We start from the raw sequence: 26,655 nt of genomic DNA, 5'->3' as shown, positions 1-26,655 counted from the left end.
TGACCTTCAACCTGGTGCCATACCCCCTCATGGCTGGGTTTACCCTTTCTTGGTCTTGGAGGATAAGGCCATGGGGGAGTATGTTGCAGACACACTTTCAAGGTTTCATTCGCAAATCCTTGTCCCCTGCTGGTGCTGGTTTCTTCTTTTTGAAGAAGAAGAGTGGTGAACTGAGACCTTGTATTGATTATAGGGGTCTCAATCATTTCACAATTAAGAATGCCTATCCAATTCAGTTAAATACAGAGTTATTTCACCACCTCAAGGGAGCAACAGTTTTCACAAAGCTTGATTTGAGAGGGGCATACAATCTCGTAAGGATTAAGGAGGGCGACGAGTGAAAAACTGCATTTAATACCAGAACAGGCCATTATGAGTACCTTGTAATGCCTTTTGGCCTTTGTAATGCCCCGGCAGTTTTCCAGGAATTTATTAACTATGTCCTCTGAGATTTGTTGCAGTTATGTGTGGTGGTTTATCTCGATGATATCCTCATATTTTCCAAGTCCTTGGAGAGCCACCACACAGATGTCTGTTGTGTGCTTCAGAAACTAAGAGAGCACAATCTCTATTGTAAACTGGAGAAGTACAAGTTCCATCATGAACAGGTTAAATTCCTGGGATATGTCATTTCCACTGTTGGTTTTTTGATGGACCCAGAGAAACTTTTGACAGTCCTACAGTGGCCCTGACCCATGGGTTTACGTCCTCTGCAGTGTTTCCTGGGCTTTGCCAACTATTATCGGAAGTTTATTCGTAACGTCTCGTCTATGGTCAAGCCCCCAACTTATTTGACCAGAAAGAATGGTAACCCACAGAGTTGGCCTTTGAGAGCCTCAAGGCTGCATTTTTTCCTGTTCCTGTGTTGGCACATACTGATCCTACGTTACCTTTTAACCTTGAGGTTGATGCTTCTGAGACTGGTGTTGGTGCCCTTATGTCCCAACGTCCTACCTCTGAGAGTGCTACGCATCCTTGTGGCTACTTTTCCAAGAAAGTGTCACCTGCGGAGTGCAATTACAAGATTGGTGACAGAGAGCTGTTGGCAATCATTTTAGCCCTGAAAGAATGGAGACATCTCCTTGAAGGTACCACTGTGCCAGTTCTCATTCTTCCTGACCATAATAATCTCACATTCTTGTCTGATGCTAAACGCCTCTCTCCCAGAAGGGCGTGATGACCTCTTTTCTTGTCAAGTTTCATTTACATTGTCTCATTCTTACCCGGTACTAAGGATGTAAGGGCTGATGCCTTGTCATGACAATTTTCCTCCACTTCCAAGTTTGAGGTCAGTTCCGGTTCCTGTGATTCCTCCTGATCGTATTCTGGCTACGGTTCGCACCAGTCTCACATTTCCTTTGGGTGACAAAATTCTTGCTGCCCAGGTCCATGCTTCTCCTGAGAAACCTTGTGACCGGTCGCTGCATTGTCCCAGAGAGTCTCCATACTGCTGTGCTCCAGACTTGCCATTCTCTCAAGGCAGATGGCCACCCTGTGAAGAATCAACTCGTTTGGGCCATTTCCCAACAATTCTAGTGGCCTAGTCTCATGCTGATGTAACTGCCCTCGTAGCTGCTGTTCCGTGTGTGCTCAGAGTAAGACTCTTCCAGTGGGCCTCCTACAACCCATACCCAATGGAGAGATGCCCTGGACCCACCTGTCTATGGATTTCATTGTGGAGTTACCCAACTCCCAAGGCAACACTGTTATCCTTATGGCGGTTGACTGGTTCTCAAAGATGTGTCATTGTATTCCACTTAAGAAATTGCCCACTTTGTTCCATCTGGACACAAGTCCATTAGGCTTTGTGTCATGCTAATGAGAGGTACAGTCTCCAAGCTGACCGCAGATGCCTGCCTGCGTCTTCCTACCAGGTTGGGGACAGGGTCTGGCTGTCATCTCACAATCTCCGACTTCGTGTTCCCTCAGTGAAGTTCACAACTCGGTTTTTTGGACCTTTCCGTATTCTTTGCAGGATTAACCTAGTGGCTTACACATTAGACCTTCCTTCTAATATGTGTATTTTGAATGTATTTCATGTCTTCTTATTAAAACCTTTGGTCTCCAACCGCTTACCACCTCGGTGCCACGTCCCCACCCTGTACAGGTTGAGAACCATGAGGAGTATGAAGTAGAGTCCATTGTTGACACCTGTAGGTTCCATGGGCACATACAGTACCTGGTGCATTGGAAAGGGTGCAGTCCAGAGGATTGCTCTTGCGTCTCATACTCTGACATATATGCCCCTGTCTTCCACTCTGATTTCCATAGACGTTTTCCCCTCAAGCCTGGTGGTCCTCTGAGGGGGAGGGGTGGATGAAGAGGGGTACTGTCAGGGCTGGACTCAGCCCTTCCTTCTCCGTCCAGTCCAGAGGAGCTCTGCCTTCGCCTTGGTCACATCACAAGAAATTATCTCCTGCATTCCTGTTTAACCACTACAATACAGGGCACTTTCACCCCCTTCCTTCCCAGCCCAATTTTCAGCTTTCATCGCTCTAGCGCTTTCAATGACAATTGCGCGGTCATGCTACACTGTACCTAAATGAAATTGTTATCATTTTGTTCGCACAAATAGAGCTTTATTTTGGTGGTATTTATTCACGACTCAGTTTTTTATTTTTTGCGATATAGCGCAAAAAAAGCGGAAATTTGGAAAAAAAACAATATTTTCTTTTTTCTATTTGAAAAGAAATCCAATAAAATCAAATTTTGTCATAAATTTAAGCCAAAATGTATTCTGCTACATGTTTTTGGTAAAAAAAATTCCGTTAAGTGTATAATAATTGGTTTGTGTGATTAGGGACATATGTACGCAAATGATCATGTACATATGTGTGCAGGTGATCACGTACATATGTGTGCAGATAATCATTGGGACATGTGATTTTAGTGGGACATATGTGGGGGACATGTTTTTATTATTAGGGACATGTGTTTTTATTATTTGGGGACATGTATGTTTTGGGGACATGTGTGTTTTGGGGACATGTGTGGGGACTGTGTTTGTACTGTGTGGTGTGTTGTGTGTTGACACTAGACTGATGATCAGTGAGTAAAAAGCTGTAAAAAACAGCTCATACTCACTGATCATCAGCCGGCTGCAGCGTTCTGCTCTCCTCTCCTCAGCGATGACTTCCGTGTGAGGAGAGGAGAGCCGATTGCCTAGCAACCGGCTGTTTGTTTACATCACATGACGGCCGTGATTTGACACGGCCGTCATGTGATCAGGAGGGCCAATCACAGAGCCCTCCTGCCGATCCGAGATGCGCCGTGTCCGGGTGACACGAGCACATCGGGATCGCGCCGCTGCGTGGGCACGCGCGTGCGCGATCCCGCTACTTCTGAAGGACGTTCCTGAACATCCTATCAGGAGTAGACGGCTCCCACCCGGCCGTATATATGCATTGGCCGGGTGGGAAGTGGTTAAAGACTGGCTTTGCTGACATCCCTTCTGGCTCCAGGTCCTGACTGCTATTCCACTACTTTGATCCCTGACTTTTGTCTTGGCTGACTAGTTGTTCAGGTTACTGAACTTTGGCTATGTTTTGACTATGTTTGCTCTTTTTACTTTTATTATGAAACAAGTGTGATCCTTTGGGCTCCTTCTGCTAATGTTGTGTTAGTAGAAGTTTGGTGAGTGTTGATTCACACTTTTCTTTTCGTGCTTTTCAGTTCGTTTCTCATTCGTCAACCAGACATGTTGCAGAATCGGAGGAGATAACGTGTTATTTATTATTGGCCTTGGAGTTATTGCTTTGACCCATGCATGAGGCTTTTATTTTATTTTTTGGTTGAATAATGATTTGATTTGGTATATTTTCTATATTTTCTATATTTTTGGATGCGTAGAATGCACTTTTTGGTTAAGTTCTATAGCATGTGTTTTACTTCAAATGAGAGTAGGCAGTTACATTTAAAAAAATACAATGTAAAATTAACAAGGAACACCAACATAGTTGTATCTTTAATCTTAAAAACTACAGGATAATGGTGCTGTGGTAACTTGTCCAAAAAAAAAAAAGCATAATAATATTATTCTTGATATCACTAGAAAATAAAAGCCTTTTAAAATACGTTTGGTAGAACTCCATCAGTATCACTAGCAAAGCAGCTTCATTATCATCCCATTTAAAGAAGAAAATAATCTGCACTGCATTTCAAGATTTCATAATTCATCACCAATGTCAATTCTCCATTATGAATGCTAGTTTACAAGACTGATCGCTTCTGGCTCGTCCTTGCTTCAGAGCAAGCGTGTTTGTACTTTGAACTCTTGTCAAACGGACTTGTGTACACAGCCTGCTATCCAACATTTGTCTGTGGAAGATCCCACAACAATTGTCCGATGGAGCATACAAACGGTCAGATTTTCCACCAACAGCCTGCCATCACACATTTCCCGTCGAACAATCCGATCTTGTGTATGCGGCTTTAGACTCCTATGGCCCATCCTTTGTCTGCGTTTACTCCTTTCCCCTGCAGCCACCACTGACTAACACAGAAGAGCTGGTTCATGTGACCAGACCAAAGCGGGCTGAAAAAAGGTGTAATAAGTGTATACATTCCTCTTACATAGGTTAGTCAGCATAGGTGTAAGAAAAAAGAGAAAGTGCATGGAAATAAAATAACGAGCTGGCTGCACACCCCTAAATATTCTAAAAAGAATGAAAGGACAGGTTCCCCTTGGGGTTTTCAGGCAGCGACAAGAAGCAGAAATAAATTTGTAAAAATATATTTATTTTATTAGTTCAGTCAGCATAGGTGTTAGCAGGGAGCATTTTTAACGCTATTTAGGCTCATACTGGAATTCTACTTTGATAAATCATCCCAACTTAAAGCAGAAGTATAGCCAAAGTTATTTTGGCTGTACTTCTACTATGGATCACAGAACTGCAGTAAGTTCGGCCCAGGCTCTGAAAAGAGCCCAACCAAATAGTTGGGATCTACCAAGATGTCTCGATCGGCACCTGGCTCAGCCTCTCAGCAAGCTGCTGAAAGCATGAGACAGCTGTTCCTTCCCCTGCACAGCCCAGTGCTCCAGGAAGCCTTGGAGGGCAAAAAAGAGGTAGCTCTCTGCAGGCTATATCTGAGCGATCAGTGCTTTTTGATTGCTCAGTTCTCAGTCTTATAGCCAGCGGGGATCGATGCTGCCATCTAGGTAAGTAAATGTTTTTTTTTTAAAGCCATACTTCTCCTTTAAGTGGTAGGGTCAAAGAAAAAGCAGACCTCTGATACCTTCTAACTGGGTTAACAATGTCAGGGGTCCCATTTTCTATAATTGTGGCTTAAATACCGATTTTTTTTTCAAATTAAATCAAATTATTGGACCTCAATTGCCTCCAAATTTTTTTTTTAGCTGAGTCTAAGTATATTTCAAAATAACCACGTGTAAGCTTTAGTCATACAATCTTGTTGTTTCAATGTTTTCTGTAATAACTAAATTAAAACAATTACACAACAGTTCCCTTCTCCTTATGGTTGTAAGTCCACACTGACCAGTCCTCAGTGAGCTCATCAAACTTCCAGAATCTTTCTGAAAACAATGACACGTCAGGAACTCCACATTGTAAAGCTGATCTAAAGTTCAGGCTGACTTGGAATAGAGTCATAGCATAGGGATCGTCCAATATAAAGGGCAGACTGTAGCATCGATATCAACATCAATCCCAAGTACCAGGATACAGGTAAGGGGAAAGGAAGTCTAGTCCTCTTACACAGAGGTAAATCTCATCTTAGTTCAGAAATGATTTGAGAAGAAATGATTTGTTACCTGAATGTTTTTGAAAAAATTTTAAGTTTCTGGGTGGGCATTATTCATTATTTTATTGTTGCATTATTTTACTTATTATTATTGTAGTTAAACTCTTTTCAGAATGTGAAACTATTTTTATATTGTACCATTTAATACACATGTTCACATTTTAGTTTACTAGTTCTGACTCTTATCTCCCAGAGATACATAACAGCAAACCTTGTTTTTTTTTTGAGTAACACTGGTTTCCACATCCTAACATTTATGCTATCCTATTGAAGAGGGTTGGTTAACACCTCCTCAGTACAAAAAGGTACAAATGCACAATAAATATTATGTTAAGGTTAAAATAACAACTGTAACTTTATAATATGAAATAGGAATAGCTTGTATAAAGCTTAGAGCCATTATTTCATTGTATAATATATACACAAATCTTAATTGTCTGACATTGCTATTTTTCTTTATATAGATTTAAATTACTGGGGATCATTTGGCTGTCTCTTATTGACCTTCTCAATCAATCACCATGTTGGTAAAAGTTGCAGCACTCGCACTTCTTGTGTGCGCAGTCACAGGTCAGTAAAATCAGTATGTGACCAGGGTCATTTCTTTCAGAAGACAAGGTGATATCTTATCTAAGATAGCACATTTTAGCTGAAGCATGAGATGATATCTTCATCTCATGGCATCTATCCTTCTGGATACACCAGTAATGTAATTTATCACATTGTTTCCATAGTATTTACACTGGTGCATATGGTTTACAATTAAAAGGGGATGGAATTTACTTCAGGGGAAGGATCTAATCCTCATGGGTGAGGATAGTAGCAAAAGCACTTGGCAGCACTTTTTAAAGAAACACTCCTGATGCACAGGCCCACACACCCAATATCTGTAACTATAAGCTGAAAAAGCAAAACTGATCTGTACTGTTGTTATTTATTGATAGTAATAAAACTCCAGTGTATATACTTATTATTTCCTAAAGACCATATTGCCACTACAGGACCATTTCTAAGGCTGTGGAATGGAGGGTGCAAATGGGTCAGTGGGGGCCTTCCGACAATATCTATATAGAGGGGTTTTCTCAAAACTGGGATTACTGGAAGCCCTCACATAAAAATAAACTGCATGTAGAGAAGTGCTGATCTTGCTACATGGTGAACAATAGGCTTTAAAGTCCAGATTAATTCAACCTCAGGCTTCGGTGCCTCAGCACTAAAAACCACCTCTGTACTTCTAATAGTGATTATTTTATCAATTTACATACATTATACAATCTTCTAGCCCCCTTTTAAGATAACAACCAGTCTCTGTATATGCTAGCTCTGTAAGTAGATACAATTTGATTTTTTTTATGAGCTACTGCACCTAATACCAGATCTAGCCACTGCTTTATTATATGAGCCAATTTAATGTGACAGTCTATGTCTAATGATGGGTTCTTCTCTTTGTTAGGATCTCAGGCAGAAGTCAGCACTGACCAGGTATCCGATGCTTTCTGGAAATACTTCACTCAGCTGACCACTGGCACAAAGGACACTGTAGATCAGATACAGCAATCTGACATCAGCAAACAGCTAAAGTAAGTGGAAATCACTGTAACAGCATCAAAGTCAGTAGAACCTACTGGATAAGTTATTTTGGCTTTAAAATACATAGTATTTTATCATCTCTCTCAAAAAAATTGTAAGCTACGTTGCCCATCAGCCTTTCCTTTTATATAGAGTTGCAAGGGTTGTGACAAGTAGGGGTTTATCTGTGAAATAATTTCCTTGTAATTCTATTGGGGTACAGTATCGTTTGTTACATGGTATGTGACTTGCCTTACTGCAAGCAACTGCTAGTGACAACAAATTTTGCAACAGCAATTTTGCCTCTGGTCGTTATAACCTAATGAACCTGTAAATGCTCCGTCCTCTAAAAATTGAATCTTTAACTAACTTAGGGTAGCCACGTTAACAGCTTAGTTATCATCATTTCCGTCAGTAATATACTGTACTTCTTTCACTAAGCCTTAATTCCGTAATTGTTTTAGAACTCCTGTACATTTCTAAGTGCTGCTTTACATTATAAGTTTAGCGTTGTCTGTATATTAATTCTGGATATCACACTTTATAGAAACTATTTTATATTTTTTATCTCTGTAACGTTAACACACATAGGTGAGCAGCACTCAACAGGCTAGTTTTTAGCAGAATCATAACATATAAGTGCATAGCATAGCATAGCAGGTAAATCTACATAAATGTTGCACAAGCAGGCACATCACAGCTATAATGAAGGTATAGAGTTCAATCAGGTTCGATTCAGTTGTACACTCAATGGAGTTGATTTTCTGAAGGCAAATAGGCTGTTCACTTTGCAGTGAAAATTGTTCTTCGCAAGGGAATTTTATCCCGAGCTTAGTCACTGTAGTGAAGTTTTACTTTGGAAAGAATACCCAATCACATGGAAGGAGAAAAAAAAATGTTTTGCTTGCATATGATTGGATGATGGAAGTCAGCAAAGCTTCACCTCATTCACTAAGCTCTGAGGACCAATTCCCTTGCAATTTCCTTTGCAAAGTGAAACAACTATTTGTCTTTAGTAATTCAACCCCAGTGCAATGTAAGCCTTCCTTGATCCCTCAAAGAAATGGGATATCTGGGAAAGGTATGACAATATTAATTAACTGCATATAGATTAGGAAAGGGTAGATAGCAGATAATGATTAAAGAAATGCAGGAAGCAAAATAAATCAACCAACAAGGTGTCATCATTATAAATGTTGTAGCCTTCAGAAGCCTTTCAATATACCGTATGTCATTTAATCTACCTATGTAATGATGTAGGACAGATGTACTAAAGAAATGTAGACATTGCTATTGCTGGCTCCTCCTCCTGAAAATACTAGCCGATTGTTGATCTGAATCTATAACTTTAGTACTTTCTGAGTCACTGGCTTGGAACAAATAAAAGGTTCAGGAGTTCTGACTTGACTCCGACTTTCCTGCTCTGCTTGCTTAACCCAGCTCAGTGACTCAGATGGTAATAAAGTCTATGGCAGTCAAGCAGCTAGCATTTTCACCAGAAGACCAGCAATTACTACCTCCAGATAAATTACAGGTAAAACTATAACACTAATATACATCCTAAAATAGTTACATAGTAGGTGAGGTCGAACAAAGACACAAGTCCATCAAGTCAAACCTATGTGTGTGATTATATGTCAGTATTACATTGTATATCCCTGTATGTTGCGGTCATTCAGGTGCTTATCTAATAGTTTCTTGAAACTATCGATGCCCCCCGCTGAGACCACCGCCTGTGAATTCCACATCTTTGCCACTCTTACAGTAAAGAACCCTCTACGTAGTTTAAGGTTAAACCTCTTTTCTTCTAATTTTAATGAGCGGCCACAAGTCTTGTTAAACTCCCTTCTGCGAAAATGTTTTATCCCTATTGTGGGGTCACCAGTGTGGTATTTGTATATTGAAATCATATCCCCTCTCAAGTGTCTCTTCTCCAGAGAAAATAAGTTCAGTGCTCGCAAACTTTCCTCATAACTAATATCCTCCAGACCCTTTATTAGCTATGTTGCCCTTCTTTATACTTGCTCCATTTCCAGTACATCCTTTCTGAGCACTGGGGCCCAAAACAGGACAGCATTTTCTAGGTGCGGCCAGACCAGAGTCTTGTAGAGCAGGAGAATTATCATTTTATCTCTGCAATTAATCCCCTTTTTAATGCATGCCAATATTCTGCTTGCTTTGTTAGCAGCAGCTTGGCATTGCATGCCATTGCTGAGTCTGACATCTACTAGGATCCCCAGGTCCTTTTCCATACTAGATTCCCCCCCAAAATGTATTCAAAGCCCTGATTGTTGGGGGGTTTGGATAGAGTGGTAACAGATTAGGACCCTGCAAATTTGTATATTGACATTTCCTCTATTTATTCAGTGAAAATCCAAAACTCCGAATTGTCATCAGAATAAGAGGGGGGGGGGGGATTGTAATGGAGACACTTGTTCCAGAGATAAATATTTCTATTTCAGAGGGTATTTCTATCACTTTACCCTCACTTCTTGTAGTGCCTACAGAACAGCAAGTGAAGGGTAATCTACTCAAAGAGATACAGAAAAAATGTTTACCATTAGATATACTTTTTATAAAATGAGTTAAAAACTATAAGCTCATCTGAATGGTTTTTATAGGTTAACCGCTTGCCGACCAGTGCATGACGATATACGGCTGCACAAATGGCCGTACCTGTACGTCCCCTTTAAGACGTGGCATCATACTCCATGACCGTGCCCGCAGGTCCCGCGGACTCAATGTCCCACGATTGTGTCAAGGAGCAGCAGAATGGGCAGATGCCTATGTAAACAAGGCATTTCCCTGTTCTGTCTAGTGACATGTCAGGGATCTACTGCTGCCTGTCATCAGGATAAGTAACCGCTGTCATGTTAGTGGTAGCCCACCCCCCCCCCACACACAGTTAGAATCACTCACTAAGACACACTTAACCCCTTGATCGCCCCTAGTGTTTAACCCCTTCCCTGCCAGAGTCATTTATACAGCAATCAGTGCATTTTTATAGGACTGATCGCTGTATAAATGACAATGGTCCCAAAATATTGTCAAAAATGTCTAATGTGTCCGCCATAATGTCACAGAATGTTGCCATTACTAATAAAAAATAAATAATAATAAAAATGCCATAAATCTATCCCCTATTTTGTAGACCCTGTAACTTTTGTGTAAATCAATCAATATATGCTTATTGCGATTTTTTTTTTTTTTTTTACAAAAATATGTAGAAGAATACATATTGGCCTAAATTGAGAAAGACATTTTTTATTATATATTTTTCGGGGATATTTATTATAGCAAAAAGACTTACTTTTTGCTATGTTTGTAGCGCAAAAAATGAAAACCACAGAGGTGATCAAATACCACCAAAAGAAAGCTCTGTTTGTGGGAAAAAAAAAGGATGTCAATTTTGTTTTAGTGCAACGGCGCACGACTGCGCAATTGTCAGTTAAAGTGACGCAGTGTCGTATCGCAAAAATTGCTCTGGTCAGGAAGGAGGTAAATTCTTCCAGGGCTGAAGTGGTTAACATACATTGCAATGGTTATACAATACATTTATTTTGTTTATTTACAAACATACTGCAGTTTCTGCTTTATGATGGATACTCAAATGCACTTTAAAATTGTATATATATATATAAACAATTGATGAATTAGCGATCTATGTAAATGTGGTATTTGATTGCTATTTTTCCACCCGCAGTGTTTTAATTGAAGAAAACCTAAAGAGTGTAAACGTGTATGCAGGAGAATTACAGAAACAACTCATTCCTTTTGCCAAGCAGATACATGAGAAATTAACACAGGATGCAGAAAAACGAAAAGAACAAATTAAAACCGAATTGGAGAGGCTGAAAGAGAAGATCTCCCCATATGCAGATGAGTTGCACAAGCACCTGAACAATAATGTCAAGGAACTTCAGATTAAACTGGCTCCATATGCAGAAGCCTTCCAAACCCAACTGGACAAAAATGCAGCGGAATTCAATCAACAGCTAAAATCTGTGACCAATGACCTGGAAGCTAAGTTCAAAGAGAATGCAGACCATATACAGGCAACACTGGCTACATACTCACAAGAGTTTCAGGTCAAGGTAGATGAGAATATGGACCAATTGAGGAAGCAGGTGACACCTATCACAGAAAAAGTAAAAGAAAACATTGATCAGCAAATACAGGAGCTTTATAAAAGTCTGAATCCCTATGCAGAGGATGTTCAAGATGAGCTGCGAAAACAGATCCAGAACATGGAGTTTCAAATGAGAAAAAATGTGAAAGAGATGGAGAACAGAGCTCTGGAGCTAACGGCACAACTCCAAGAACAACTCTACCCTTATGCCAATGAGTTAAGAAACAAGGTTAATGGAGATATGGCAAATGTCAAACAGATGCTGGAACCCTATCTGACCCAAGTAAACCAGCAAATTGATGAGAAAATTACAGAATTTAAAGGCACAATTACACCAGAAGTGGAAGCTCTTAACAAGGCTCTGGTGCAGAGAGTAGAGGACATGAAGAAGAAGTTGGGAGAATACACTGTGACAATGCAAGATCAGGTGGAGTACCTAGAGAAAGATGTTCGGGACACAATCCATGAATTCATAAATCAGGGTGTTTCTAATGAAAACTGAGTTTTCCTCAGTCAAACTCATTTTCTGAATAGCAATATCGTAAATAATATCTACACAGCACTACACACAAAATGCGATGTTACTTAAATTCATCAAGAATCCCATAAAATATTTTTACAACTTTCCACTCAATACATTTACACTCAGCACGATCTGTAGCATGTATTTATAATGTTCTCCCAGCAATCCTCAATTCTTCCTCAGTATTATTTGCTTAACACATTATCTGTAGCTTTTCAAGGAATACTGAACTGTACTTACCAAAATTTCCATAGTTTAGCACATTACTGATGCTGAAATTCAGCTTGTGAGTTCCAACATTCTCTGAAATAAAATATGAAACAAATTAGATTAAAGGGAACCCCAGTTACCAACAATGATGAAATGTTTTATAACAATGGACAGGATTCACAATGATTCCTTTTTATAGCTTGCATTAACATCTTTATTACCGTAATATATTATACAGAAGGCAATATGGTTGATGGTATTGGAAATGTAAATGTACAATGTGAAGTCTGTTAAATAAAAAGCCACTTAGCAATGCATAATTTGTCCTTGTTCTACTTTTTGTTAAAGTGATTATAAATGATCACCTTGTAAAACAATCTATTCAGTTTAAAATAGAAATTAAAGGCAAAACGTGTGTATAGATATAAAAATACATTATAAATACAGTTTTAATGAGTGATCACATTCCCTCTGTTCTCAGCTGCACAGGAGCTGAGGGGAGGAGAAGCAGCAGCACACGTAGCTTCCCAGTAAATGGCTGTGCAGTTCCCAGCATAGCTAGAGAACTGACTATGGTGTGCTCTCCTGCTTCATGTGGTCAGTTTTTAATAGGAAAGCAGAGGGACTGGAAGGATCACCAGGGATTTCACGCATAGGAAGCAATACAAAGAGAAAAGGAGACTTTCTCATACAAGTACATTGTACAGCAGGCACATATCAGATATAGGGATGAGCCGAACACCCCCCGGTTCGGTTCGCACCAGAACTTTCGAACGGACCCCAAATTCGAACGAACTTTAGAACCCCATTGAAGTCTATGGGACTCGAACATTCGAAATGAAAAGTGCTAATTTTAACGGCTAATATGCAAGATACTGTCCTAAAAAGGGTTTGGGGACCTGGCTCCTGCCCCAGGGGACATGGGTCAATGCCTAAAATGTTTTTAAAAATGGCCGTTTTGGCGGGAGCACTGATTTTAATGACGATTAAAGTGAAAAAAAAAAGTGAAATATTCCTTTAAATATGGTGCCTGGGGGGTGTCTGTAGTATGCCTGTGAAGTGCCACGTGTTTCCCGTGTTTAGAACAGTCCCTGCACAAAATGACATTAAACGGAAATAACACCATTTAAAACTGCTTGCGGTTTTAATGTTATATCTGGTTCCTGCAATATGGTTGAAAATCATTGAGAAAAATGGCATGGGTAGCCCTCCCTGCCCATTACCAGCCCCTTTAGGTCTTGTACGCATATTAAGGGGAACCCCGTACCCATATTAAAAAAAGGAAATGCGTGTGGCCCCCAGGCCCTATATACTCAGAACAGCAGTATACAGGCGGTGCAAACAAGACAGGGACTGTGTAGGTTTCCAAAAAGCTGTCGGTGACAATCAACACTGCGCTATCCCCAAGAAATTATATACAAAAAGAAGCTGCTAACACGATCACAAGGATAAAATAGTGAACAAAATACCAAATATTAAATTATAGTGTAGCGCTATAGAAAAAAGAAGAAAAATAGTCTATTTAAACTACTTAGTGATATAACAATATTATATAAGTGTCAAAATTGAATAACATTCAGTGATGCTTCTCAGACTGCACCACACTTGCATAAAATCGTGAAAAAATTTCTTGAACTGAAGAAATCAAAAAATGTGAAAAAGTCCAAAATATACAAAAAAATAGTCTATTGTTTAATTTAAATTAAATCTAAATTTAGACAGGGACTGTGTAGGTTTGTTGTGTTAAGTTGAATCTGTTTGTAATTTTCAACTGGTACATTTTTAAAGTGTAGCTCCAACCTCTCCCATATACTCTAGTTTTATTGCAGGAATTAGCCCTGCTGCAAAGCATTGCATCAAAAATTGTACTTAAACGCCCCTGTTAAACAGGGGCAGAAAAATTGGGCCTTAGGCACTGGTGCTGGTGCCACCACACTGCAACCTCTGCCATATACTCTAGTTTTATTGCAGGAATTAGCCCTGCTGCAAAGCATTGCATCAAAAATTCTAATTAAACGCCCCTGTTAAACAGGGGCAGAAAAATTGGGCCTTAGGCACTGGTGCTGGTGCCACCACACTGCAACCTCTGCCATATACTCTAGTTTTATTGCAGGAATTAGCCCTGCTGCAAAGCATTGCATCAAAAATTGTAATTAAACGCCCCTGTTAAACAGGGGCAGAAAAATTGGGCCTTAGGCACTGGTGCTGGTGCCACCACACTGCAACCTCTGCCATATATTCTAGTTTTATTGCAGGAATTAGCCCTGCTGCAAAGCGTTGCATCAAAAATTGTAATTAAATGCCCCTGTTAAACAGGGGCAGAAAAATTGGGCTGATGGCATCAACCAGAACCAGAAATGTTCTTCCAACATATCAGCGGAGGAGGAAGAGAATAGACAATCAACATAACAGGACAGTCACTCAGCATCAGCATAGGCAGTCTTGAAGGGATGTGATATTTCAAAAAAAATTATTCTGTTACATCAGCTTCAGGTGCTTGGTAGCTGTGGGTGATCCAAGACTGATTCATCTTGATGAAGGTCAGTCGATCAACTGATTCGGTGGACAGGCGCACCCTGTGATCGGTAACAAAGCCACCAGCAGCACTGAAGGTGCATTCCGAAAGAACGCTGGATGCAGGACAGGCCAGTAGCTCAATTGCATACTGTGCAAGCTCTGGCCAGTGATCCATCCTCAAGACCCAGTAAGCCAGAGGATTTTCGGTGGGAAAGGTGTCCAAGTCTGACCTTGCCCCTAGGTATTCCTGCACCATGTAAATCAGACGCTGGCGATGGGTGCTGGAACCGATCATACCTTGGGGCTGCGGACTAAAAAATTGTCTGAAAGCATCAGTCAGACGGCCACCTTCTCCACCGCTCCTTCTGACCGATGCCTCAGCAACACGTTGTCCAGGACCAGGAGTTTGTAACCTCCCAGTCTCTGGGAACGCGTTGCACAGACCTTTCTGCAAGGCCTCCCGGAGATGTCTCATCCTCTGCTCCCTCTGCGATGGCAAGATAAGGTCGGCAACCTTACCCTTGTACCGTGGATCAAGGAGAGTGGCCAGCCAGTAATGGTCCCTCTCCTTGATCCGAAGAATACGAGGATCCTTCCGCAGGCTTTGCAGGATCAGGGAGGCCATGCAGCGTAGGTTAGCTGAGGCATTCGGTCCGGAGTCCTCTGGGTCACTAAGGACAACATGATCCGCAGCTACCTCCTCCCAGCCAAGTACAAGTCCACGTGTTTCTTGGGACTGTAAATCATCCCTACAAGACTGCTGCTGCTGCTGCTGCTGATGCTGATGCTGAGTGCCAGCCTCCACCTCCATGCTGACACAATCATCCTCCTCCTCCTCTTCCTCCTCCTCATCCTCTTCCTGTGTGATGGGTGGCACAGCAGGAACACTGTCTGGATAAAGGGGGCCTTGAGAGGCAAGGAAGTCCTCCTCTTCCTGCCTCTGTTCTGCCTCAAGTGCCCTGTCCATTATTCCACGCAGCGTATGCTCCAAGAGGTGGACAAGAGGTACAGTGTCACTGATGCATGCACTGTCACTGCTCACCATCCTTGTGGCCTCCTCAAACGGTGACAGGACAGTGCATGCATCCCTGATCATGCCCCACTGGCGTGGTGAGAAAAAACCAAGCTCCCCTGACCCTGTCCTGGTGCCGTAGTCGCACAGGTACTCATTGATGGCCCTCTGCTGCGTGTGCAGCCGCTGCAGCATGGCCAATGTTGAGTTCCATCTGGTGGGCATGTTACATATAAGGCGGTTCTTGGGCAGGTTCAACTCCTTTTGGAGCTCAGCCAGCCGAGCACAGGCATTAAATGATCGGCGGAAATGCACACAGACTTTCCTGGCCTGCTTCAGGACATCCTGTAAGCCGGGGTACCTGCCCAAGAACCACTGCACCACCAGGTTAAGGACGTGAGCTACACAGGGCACATGGGTCAGTTGTCCCTGTCGGAGGGCGGAGAGGAGGTTGGTGCCATTGTCGCAAACCACCATTCCTGGCTTAAGCTGGCGTGGCGTCAACCACCTCTCGGCCTGCCCCTGCAGAGCTGACAAAACATCCGCCCCAGTGTGGCTCCTGTCCCCCAAACAAACCAGCGCAAGCACGGCATGGCATCGTTTTGCCTGCGTACTTGCGTAGCCCCTGGAATGCCTACGGAGCACTGTTGGTTCTGAGGACAGAGCACTGGAAGAGGCCATGGAGGAAGAAGAAGAGGAGGGGGTGGAGGAGAGAGGTGTGTCACAACCAATAGTAGCATTTTGGAGGCGTGGTGGCAGAACAACCTCCAACACTACTGCACCTTGTCCTGCATCCTTCCCAGCTGCCAGAAGAGTGACCCAATGGGCCGTGAAAGACAGGTAACATCCCTGTCCATGCCTGCTGGACCATGAGTCAGCGGTAATATGCACCTTACCGCTGACCGCCCTGTCCAGCGAGGCAAGGACATTGCCTTCCACATGCCGGTAGAGAGCCGGAATCGCCTTCCGTGAGAAAAAGTGGCGTTTGGGGACCTGCCACTGAGGAACCGCACATTGTACAAACTCACGGAAGGGGGCCGAGTCTACCAACTGAAAAGGCAGCAGTTGAAGTGCTAGCAATTTAGTCAAGCTAGCATTCAACCGCTGGGCATGTGGATGGCTGGGAGTAAACTTCTTTCGCTGGTCCAGCAGCTGGGGCAGGGACATTTGCCTGCTATAATCGGACGTGGGTGTACCGCTAGCAGAGTTCCCGGAAGCACTTGGCTGTGACACACCTAATTCTACACCTTCATTCCTCTCAGAGCAGGTTTCAGAGAGGACTGAAGGTCTAGTGGGGTTGGAGATGCCAGCTGATGAGGAGCAAGGAGAGGTCCGCTTTGTTCTTTGGTGTGGGTCTTTGAGGTACGCTTGCCAACGAGCTGCATGGCAGGTCAACATATGTCTGGTCAAGCATGTGGTGCCCAAGCGGCTGATGTTTTGGCCACGTGAGATACGCTTGAGACATATGTTGCAAATAGCAGCGGTGCGATCTGATGCACTCATCTCAAAAAAGGCCCACACCAAAGAACTTTTAGAATAACGCGCAGAGGCAGCGCTCTGCACAGGCGGAGCTCTGCGGTGTGATTCAGTCGGTGTACTGCCCCTAAGCTGGCCCCCGGAGGGCATCCTGCCTCGTTGGGCATGTGCCTCCTCCTCCTCCTCCTCCTCCGTTATATCCTCTGTGTTGTGAGAGACACAAGACTCTGGTCTGGAACAATGGAAGTTTATTTCCAGTACTCAGTGTACACTGCAACATGCATCTCAGGACAGTACATCTTATTAGGCTCTTACATGTGTCCAAGATGGCTACCATACCCCTTGACCCTTGGCATCACTCCTGGGTGGAGTCAACCTTAAAGTGGCAGTACATGTGAAACCCTTCAGGTATAACACCTTCCATCCATCCCTAAAAAAACAAAACAAAAAAAACAAAAACAAAACGAGAAAAGGCACAAAACATTAACTAATAACTGTCCAATAACAGTCCTCCAAACACAGGAGATGCACAGGACTTTTCCTGCATCCAAATGTGAGAGCAAGATTCCAGGGACAGTTGCGGGGATACAATGTCATTGGATCACTTTCGGCGGCCCCGTCGAAAGTCTCGTAACCGGTCTTGAAGCTGAAACCGGTCAGGAGGGCGACAGTGTCGTTGAGGGCGGGCACCCATCGACTCGGGATCGGAGGAAACAGGGTCGACTGGAATGGGCACTGGCGGTGCCAAGAAGGGATCCCCCAGCTCAGTGGGTGAACCAACCTCCGGACCAGGGCTGGAGGGCTCTGTTGGAGCTGAGTTCAAAAGATCAGAGTCCCCCCAATCATCAGTTCCCATGCATCCTGAACGGCTGGGAGCAGTTCCTTGCAACACTGGTGGTTCAGCCGGCGTCAGGGATTCATGCAGTTGAAAATGAGGGCGCAGTTGGTCCGCATGCCTTCTGCAAATGGAACCATCTTCCAGGCAGACCCTATACATCTTGGGTCCCAAAGTCTTTGCAATGACAGCAGGAAGCCAACGGGTGTTGGAAGCCCCATAAGATCGGGCCCATACCTTTTGTTGGGCTGTGAATCGGGGGATCTCATGGTGTTTGACCATCTTGTCTTGGGACTGCAGTACATGTTCCTGGACTGTTTGTTGGCGGAGCATGTCCAAAACAGTCCATGGCTGCCGACCCAGAAGGAGTTCTGCTGGAGTTTTCCCAGTGGTTGCATGTGGTGTATTTCTGTAAGCAGAAAGGAAGGAGTCCAGCTGCTGGGGTGACAGGGACTGCTGTTTACTTGTAGCCACTGTAGCTTTGAAATAGCGTTTAAAAGTCTGCACAAACCGCTCTGCTTGACCATTTGTAGCTGGGTGGTAAGGTGCGGTCAACTTGTGCTTGATGTTGTGGGCAGTCAAGAAACGCTGAAACTCCTGACTGGTGAATTGTGCACCATTGTCTGTGACGATTTCTCAGGGGTATCCAAATGTAGCAGCGAGATGTAACAGTATGGAAACTGTTGCCTTAGTTGTTGGCTGAGTAACAGGAATTACCTCAGGCCACTTTGAATGGGCGTCCACTATGATCAAGAAGGTGTGTCCTCTGATCGGACCTGCAAAGTCCAAGTGTAGTCGAAACCAAGGAACCGTGGGCCAAGTCCAGGGCTGGACGCACCCTCGAGGAGGGTCTCTTGCAGTTTGTGCACATCCAGCACAAGCATTCACATATGTTGTGATATCCGAGTCTAAGTTTGGCCACCACACATAGCCTCGGGCCTTTTGTTTCATACGTGTGCCCCCGGGATGACCAGTATGTAGCAAGTCCAGAATGTGTCTCCGGAGGGTCTGTGGAATGATCACTCGGTCTCCCCATAAAACACAGTTACCAGCCACAGTTAATTCCATACGCCTACGGAAATAAGGTTCATAATCCTGTGTGACGGTTGCAGGCCAACCGGACCGTACCCAGGAGAGTATTGTTTTCAGAAAGGTATCCTTGGCTGTATGGGCTGCTATCTCCCCAGAAGACAAGAAGGACAGGCTGGTGTAACGACAACTCTTGACTGGTGGAGAGGAGTCCATTGACCTCCCTGTCAGTCGGGACATTGCGTCCGCATTAGCATTGGCATCATGACTGCGATACTGGATTTTATAACTGTACGCTCCCAAGAACAGGGCATAGCGTTGGAGGCGGGCCGCAGTAGTCTGAGAGATGCCTTTGTCAGGGCTAAAGATCTGAAGGAGTGGTTTATGGTCTGTCAGTATGGTGAATTCCCTACCATACAGGTAAAGATGAAACTTCTTAATTGCCCATATCAGCGCAAGAGCCTCTTTGTCAATGTGTGAGTAATTGCTTTCTGCTTTTGTCAAAGACCTGGAGGCAAATGCCACTGGTTTTTCTGACCCATCAGGTAAGATGTGAGACAGTACAGCCCCCAGACCATAGGGTGAGGCATCACAAGCCAAGGTCAGAGGCTTCTGGAGGTCATAGTGAACAAGCATGCGTGACGCCAACAGCTTCCGCTTAGAGACTTCAAAAGCGCGTTGGCATGCAGCCGACCAGTCCCATCTGGAGTGTTTCTCCAAAAGCTTGTTCAACGGAAACAAGGTGTGTGCCAGATCTGGCAGAAATTTGTGGTAATAATTCAGCAAGCCAAGGTATGATCGCAGCTGCTGGACATTGGTTGGGGCAGGAGCTTTGACTAAGGCATCAACCTTGGCTTCTGTGGTGTGTATACCGTCTGCATCCACAAGGTGGCCACAAAACTCCAATTTCGGCACCATGAATTGGCATTTTGCTAAGTTCACTTTCAGACCCTGCTCTTGGAGTCTTTCCAACACAAGCTCCACGTTTTGCTTGTGTTCCTGGTCCGTCCGTCCCGTGATGAGCATGTCATCTAACAGGCACTGAGTGAAAGGAATGTCCGCCAAAATCTCATCCATCTTCCGTTGCCAAATGGCTGGGGCAGAGGCTACACCAAACACCATCCGATTGTACTCATACAGTCCCTTGTGGGTGTTGATGGTCAGAAACTTGCGGGAAGAAGGATGGACCTCAAACTGTAAATATGCTTGTTTGAGATCAAGCTTGGTGAACTTTTGACCCCCTGCAAGAGAGGCAAAAATGTCATCTACTCTGGGTAGAGGGTACTGGTCTATTTCCAGTTGGGAGTTCAGTGCCATGCGGAAATCGCCACAAATGAGCAAGTCCCCATTCGCTTTCTTCACTGGTACAACAGGTGATGCCCACTCGCTGTGCTCTACCTTTGAGATGACACCTTGTTCCTCCAGCTGACTTAGTTCTGCTTCCACTCCTGCTCGGAGTGCGAAAGGTACTGTGCGAGCTTTGAAGAATTTAGGCTGGGCGTTGGGTTTTAGCTTGAGTCTCACACAGTCATGCTTTATTTTCCCCAACTGGTCATCAAAGATCTTTGGGAACCGCTGCTTCAGGGACACCACCCATCCCTCATTATCTCCTAATGGAATTGTCACAGTGTTCTAGGGATTTATGGCGATGTCTGGCATACCAAAGTGAGCAATCCAGTCTCTCCCAAAGAGAGGGGGTCCCCCATTCTCTAGTATATATAATGGCAGTCTCTTTGTCTGACCCTTGTACAATACCTGCACTTTTGCATAACCCAGTGGGTGGAGTATCTGCTTTGAGTATGTCTGCAGTTTGATTGGCGTTGGGCAGACCGTTGTTCGGGTCTGAAGTTGTCTCCATTGTTTCTGAGTGATAACTGAAACTGCTGCTCCTGTGTCTACATCCATCTTTAGTTTCTTTCCCTCAATGGTTACCTCTACAGTCATTGCAGAGGGTGCTGAATGCATATGATGTATGTCTAAACTGTGGAGCACTTCCTCATCCTCTGACTCAGATGATGATGTATATCTTCCCACCATATAGGTCTTTGTCTTGGGGTTCAGAGGTTGTTTATCTCGCACCTTCTTGCTCCGGCAAACTCGTTTCAGATGTCCTGTTTTACCACAATTATGACAGGTCTGATCCTTAAACCTGCAGACTTTGTGATCATGGTCTGTATTCCCACAACGGTAGCAAGCTGACTCCCGGCTTGGTGGAGGTCTGTATTTCCAGTTTGTGACTGTGGGCTTGACTGCTGTTCTGAAAACTTCCTGTTTCACCTCTTCCCTTCTGCCCTGAGAGTTCAATTCCTCTGTATCTTTCACAGCCATTTCCATCATTGAAGCTATCTCAATTGCCTTTGCAAGGGTAAGGTCTTTCTCTGTTAACAGTCTCTTTTGGCTAGAGTCACAATTCAGTCCCATGACAAACTTATCTCTCAGTGCAGTAGGTAGGTACTCCCCAAAAGAACAGGTAGAGGCTAGTCTGCGAAGGGCGAGCACATAAGCTTTAATTTCTTCACCTGGCTGCTGCTGCCTCTGATAAAAACGAAATCTTTCTGCAATCTCTAGTGGTTTAGGCTGGAAGTGACCCTCTAACAGTGTCAGGAGCTCTGCCAATGTCTTAGTTGCTGGTTTTACAGGAAAAAGGAGATCCCTGAGAGTGTCATATGTCTGAGCACCGACCACTGTCAGAAATACTGCTACTTGCCTTTCACCTGGGATGGCATTTGCACTGAAATACTGTTCCAGTCTCTCCACCCAGGAACTCCAGGATGTCTGTTCTCCATCAAATTCACTTAATGTCCCGATCAATGACATTTTCCTGCTGGGATCTGTGATTGCTTTTATCCAGGTAACAATCCACAATGTCTTTGTCTCTCTCTCAGACTGATAGACACTTTGTAAATCCCATCCTCGTCGCCACTGTTATATCCTCTGTGTTGTGAGAGACACAAGACTCTGGTCTGGAACAATGGAAGTTTATTTCCAGTACTCAGTGTACACTGCAACATGCATCTCAGGACAGTACATCTTATTAGGCTCTTACATGTGTCCAAGATGGCTACCATACCCCTTGACCCTTGGCATCACTCCTGGGTGGAGCCAGCCTTAAAGTGGCAGTACATGTGGAACCCTTCAGGTATAAAATCCTCCTCCTCTCTCCTTCCAGGCACCCACGTGGAGTCAGTGCCCTCATCATCCCCTCCCTCTTCATCGCTGTAGCAAACCTGGCAGTATGCTGCAGCTTGTGGAACATGACTGCCAGATTGCTGTCCTTCTTGAGCATCCCCTCTCTCTGCGCTCACGCTACTGCCTTCCTCTAGCTGAGTGTCATCATCAGAGTCCACAAAACACTGGGCATCCTCCTGGAGCATGTACCCAACACTGTGCTCAAAGAGTTCAGGAGACTCCTCAGGAGGACGTGGTGGGTCTAGGGAAGGAGTCACTGATGATGACATTGAGAGGAGGGAAGACGATGCGTTGGCAGCTGCTTTGTTAGTACCCTGAGACTGGGTGAGAGAGGATGAGGAGATGAAGAGGGCTTGGTCATCCACTCTACCAAGTCGTTGGCATGTTGCGGTTCAACATGTCCAGCTGCCGAAAAGAAGGACAAGCGTGTCCCATGGCCACGTGCTGATGACAATGCACCGCATCCACGACCAGCACTGTTGTCTCTAGACACAGAGCCTGCTTGCCCTCTTTTATCGGCTCGCGCCTGTCTGCCTCTCCTTGCTGGCCTTCCAGACATGGTAATGGCCTGAAGGGAGTTGGGTAAAAAAGCAGTTGGGTAGTGTATATTGTACTAGAGGCACAGAACACCCACTAACTCCTGCAGATGCCTTTATTATAGAACACCAGAGATAAAGGGGTATATACAGATGTATACTGTGCTGTGCTGGAGGCACACACAACTTCCAATAACTCCTGCAGATGGCAAGTGGGCTCAAATAGAGAACAGCTATGTAGGTGTATATAGCGGTATGTACTGGGTACAGAGCACGCAGACAGCACGCACTATCTCCTAACACTACTGACTGCAAGCTCTATTATAAAAGATAGATCACTAGCTATATAGGTGAGGTGAATATAGCGGTGTATACTGCGGTCAGGGTACGCAGACAATAACCACTACACAACAGCAAGATCGAAAATCGGCCGAAAACGATCGGTGTGTACTGTGTTGAAGGTACACAGAACACCCACTGCTTCAGACGCCAACACACTACACAAGGCCGCCGCGCTGGCGGCCTTATATAGTGTGGGGCGTGCACTACACAGCCTGAGCTATGATTGGCCACAGGCATCCTGCCTGTGGCCAATCATGGCTCTCCTCGCTGCTGGCGCTGCGATTGGCCAAGCATGCGGGGTCACAGTGCATGCTTGGCCAATCATGAGCCAGCAATGCACTGCGCCATCGCAGTGCATTGTGGGCCGTGAGCGCCACACGAATTTGGCACGAACGGACCAAAATGTTCGGACTTCGCCGAACGAACAGCCAATGTTCGAGTCGAACGTACGTTCAACTCGAACACGAAGCTCATCCCTAATCAGGAATATGTTATTTTGAGTTTTACATGGGTTAATGAATTAAAAATTGGAATGGATATGAGTACATACATACGCAAGAAATAATCTAGTGTACATATATGCTTTAAACAATAATATAAAAATATATTTGCTCTTACGAAAAATCTAAAAAGTATTGAACTACAACACCTGGGTTTTAGTATGTAAACTTTTGTAAATTGAGAGGGAACATAGGTAATTTTATGCAATATAACATACTGTATATATACAATGTATTGCATATATACAGTATCTCACAAAAGTGAGTACACCCCTCACATTTTTGTAAATATTTTATTATATCTTTTCATGTGACAACACTGAAGAAATTTCACTTTGCTACAATGTAAAGTAGTGAGTATACAGCTTGTATAACAGTGTAAATTTGATGTACCCTCAAAATAACTCAACACACAGCCATTAATGTCTAAACTGCTGGCAACAAAAATGAGTACACCCCTAAGTGAAAATGTCCAAATTGGGCCCAATTAGCCATTTTCCCTCCCCGGTGTTATCTGACTCGTTAGGGTTACAGGGTCTCAGGTGTGAATGGGGAGCAGGTGTGTAAAAAATTGGTGTTATCGCTCTCACACTCTCATACTGGTCACTGGAAGTTCCACATGGCACCTCATGGCAAAGAACTCTCTGAGGATCTGAAAAAAATAATTGTTGCTCTACATAAAGATGGCCTAGGCTATAAGAAGATTGCCAAGACCCTGAAACTGAGCTGCACCACGGTGGCCAACATAGGCGTGTACACTTGGTGTGCCAGATGTGCCTGGGCACACCCTAAAGCCCAGGCACATCTCAGGGCTTTTTTGCTGGCAGGATCTCCATTTTGGCACCTCTGCAGATGGACAATGGGAACGTTGCAACTATGCGAGTGGGACTGTTTTTTATTTGGCTGTATAACTCCTGTGAGTGCAGACACTGAACGCGGAATGAGCAGGCAAGTGGCCGATGCTACTTCTATAGTTCCGGCTACTGCATCCCTAACAGCTTAATTTTACTCCGCCGCCTGCTATCAGGGATACTATAGCCACAACTATAGAGGTAGCATTGGAGCTGGATTAACCCCACTGTTTTTAAACAAGACCTGCCCACTGCCACCGCAGGGCTTCCAGTCCACCACTGCCCTTTGTCCGAGAAAAGTATTTGCCAGGACCGTCCCAGGCAGAGGAGAAGGAGGTAGCTTTTTCCTCCCTGCTCCGCCTCCGAGTGCCCCGCCTCCCAGCTTCTGCCATGCAGTGCTGACAACACAACAACCTGAGGTGAGGAGGATGCACTGGGACTCAGAAAATGTCACTGGTAAGGGGGGAGTTGAGGCACAGACTTTAGCAGTGTGTGCGTGGCTCTGCAGCAGGCAGGGAGAGAGGGGGGTTTAGTGCTTTTCATCTATCCTCTTAATTATTTCATTTGTTGTATTGAACAGTAAGAAGTGTGTATCACTGTTCAGGGATGTTCTTCTCATCACATGAATATAAGCCAACGTGCTCTTTGGTTTCCCAGTCACTATGCAATGTTCTGTACCTGAAGTCCAGGAAATGTCATGGGTAACCTACCCATAGTACAGCCGTGCTAACTTAATGGCATCCTATTGTAGTAATAGCCTTACAAGGGCCTAATTAGAGGGTATAAGTATATATCCTGTGTAAATATTATCACATCTCCTGCAGGGAATAAATATTGACCCCCCCTGTCTCGAGGATTAGTAATGCCGCGTACACACGATCAGACTGTCCAGTGGACTTAGCCCGGCGGACCAACTGCCGAACTTTGAAGCGGAGGTCCGCCGGACTTTCCGAACGAGCAGACCTGCCCACACACTACCAGACCTAGTCCGCCGGACTATGGCGGGAGTCCGCCGTACTTTTGAAAATGAACGGACTTACCTACACACGGCGGTGAGATTGACACGTCGCTGGCCCCGTCACCTGGTATGGACTTAAAGGGGAAGCCGAACACGGCGTTGGGGTCACCCCCAAGGTCCATATAAGACCCTTATCTAAGCACGCAGCCCGGCTGGTCAGTAGAGGGGGTGGGAACGAGCGAGCGCCCCCCTTCCCTCCTGAGCCGTACCAGGCCTTGTGCCCTCAACATGGGGGGTGCTTTGGGGAAGGGGGAGCCATGCGGCCCCCCACCCCATAGCACCTTGTTCCCATGTTGATGAGGACAAGGGCCTCTTCCCGACAACCCTGGCCATTGGTTGTCAGATTCTGCGGGCTGGGGGCTTATCGGAACCCAGATCCCGGCCCCCCACCCTATGTGAATAAGTTTTGGGGTACCATGTACCCCTACCCATTCACCTGAGAAAAAAAGTGTAAAAATAAAACACAACACATGTTTTTTAAATAATTTGCTGCACAGCTCCGGTGGTCTTCTTCCGTCTTCGGGGGTCTTCGCGCCGGACTCCTCCGCTATCTTCTGCTCTTTTGCTAGCTCTTTTACTAGAGGAGGAGCCCGGCTTTCTTCTTCGTCGCCGCCTAGGGGTCTTCTTCCGACTTTGGGGGTCTTGTCCCCCTCTTCGGGGGTCTTTTCTCCCTATTTGGTTCTTCTTGATGGGCCTCTGCTCCTTTTTCCAGATCTTTTACTGGTGATGGCCCGGTCTTCTGTCATCGCTGTCGCCACCTTCTCTTCTTCTTCCTTGAGATGTTGACTCAACGCTGTCTCTGGTCATAATGACAGGGACGTGTTGCGCAACGACTTATATAGGGACAATGGGCGGGGTCACCGGGTGATGTCCCGCCCATTATGATGTCACAATTCCAGCATCCTCTGGGACTGTGACATCATAATGGGTGGGGACATCACCCGGTGACCCCGCCCATTGTCCCTATATAAGTCGCCGCGCAACACGTCCCTGTCATTACGGCCAGAGACAGTGTCGAGTCAACATCTCAAGGAAGAGATGCCAGTAAAAGAGCTGGAAGAAGGAGCGGATGCTCGGCAAGAAGAACCGAAGAGGGGGGACAAGACCCACGATGAAGAAGAAAGCCGGGCTCCTCCACTAGTAAAAGAGCTAGCAAAAG

The 26,655-nt window shown here is 44.6% G+C and overlaps 1 protein-coding gene across 1 annotated transcript; it reads left to right on the top strand.

The window, feature by feature from the left end:
• Window positions 1–5,649: 5,649 nt before the first annotated feature.
• LOC143933870 (uncharacterized) lies at window positions 5,650–12,511 on the top strand. Its single transcript, XM_077456965.1, has 4 exons — window positions 5,650–5,684; window positions 6,225–6,330; window positions 7,214–7,340; window positions 11,033–12,511. The coding sequence occupies exons 2-4, from the start codon at window positions 6,282–6,284 to the stop codon at window positions 11,958–11,960; spliced, it is 1,104 nt and encodes a 367-aa protein (XP_077313091.1). The 5' UTR covers window positions 5,650–5,684; window positions 6,225–6,281; the 3' UTR covers window positions 11,961–12,511.
• Window positions 12,512–26,655: the final 14,144 nt, after the last annotated feature.

The sequence above is a fragment of the Lithobates pipiens genome, unplaced genomic scaffold (genome assembly GCF_037356315.1).
Source record: "Lithobates pipiens isolate NorthernLeopardFrog02 unplaced genomic scaffold, aLitPip1_a1.2 Scaffold_27, whole genome shotgun sequence".
Taxonomy (NCBI): Eukaryota; Metazoa; Chordata; class Amphibia; order Anura; family Ranidae; genus Lithobates; species Lithobates pipiens.
Note: the sequence above shows the minus strand (reverse complement) of the source record. Positions and strands in the feature narration are given on the sequence as shown.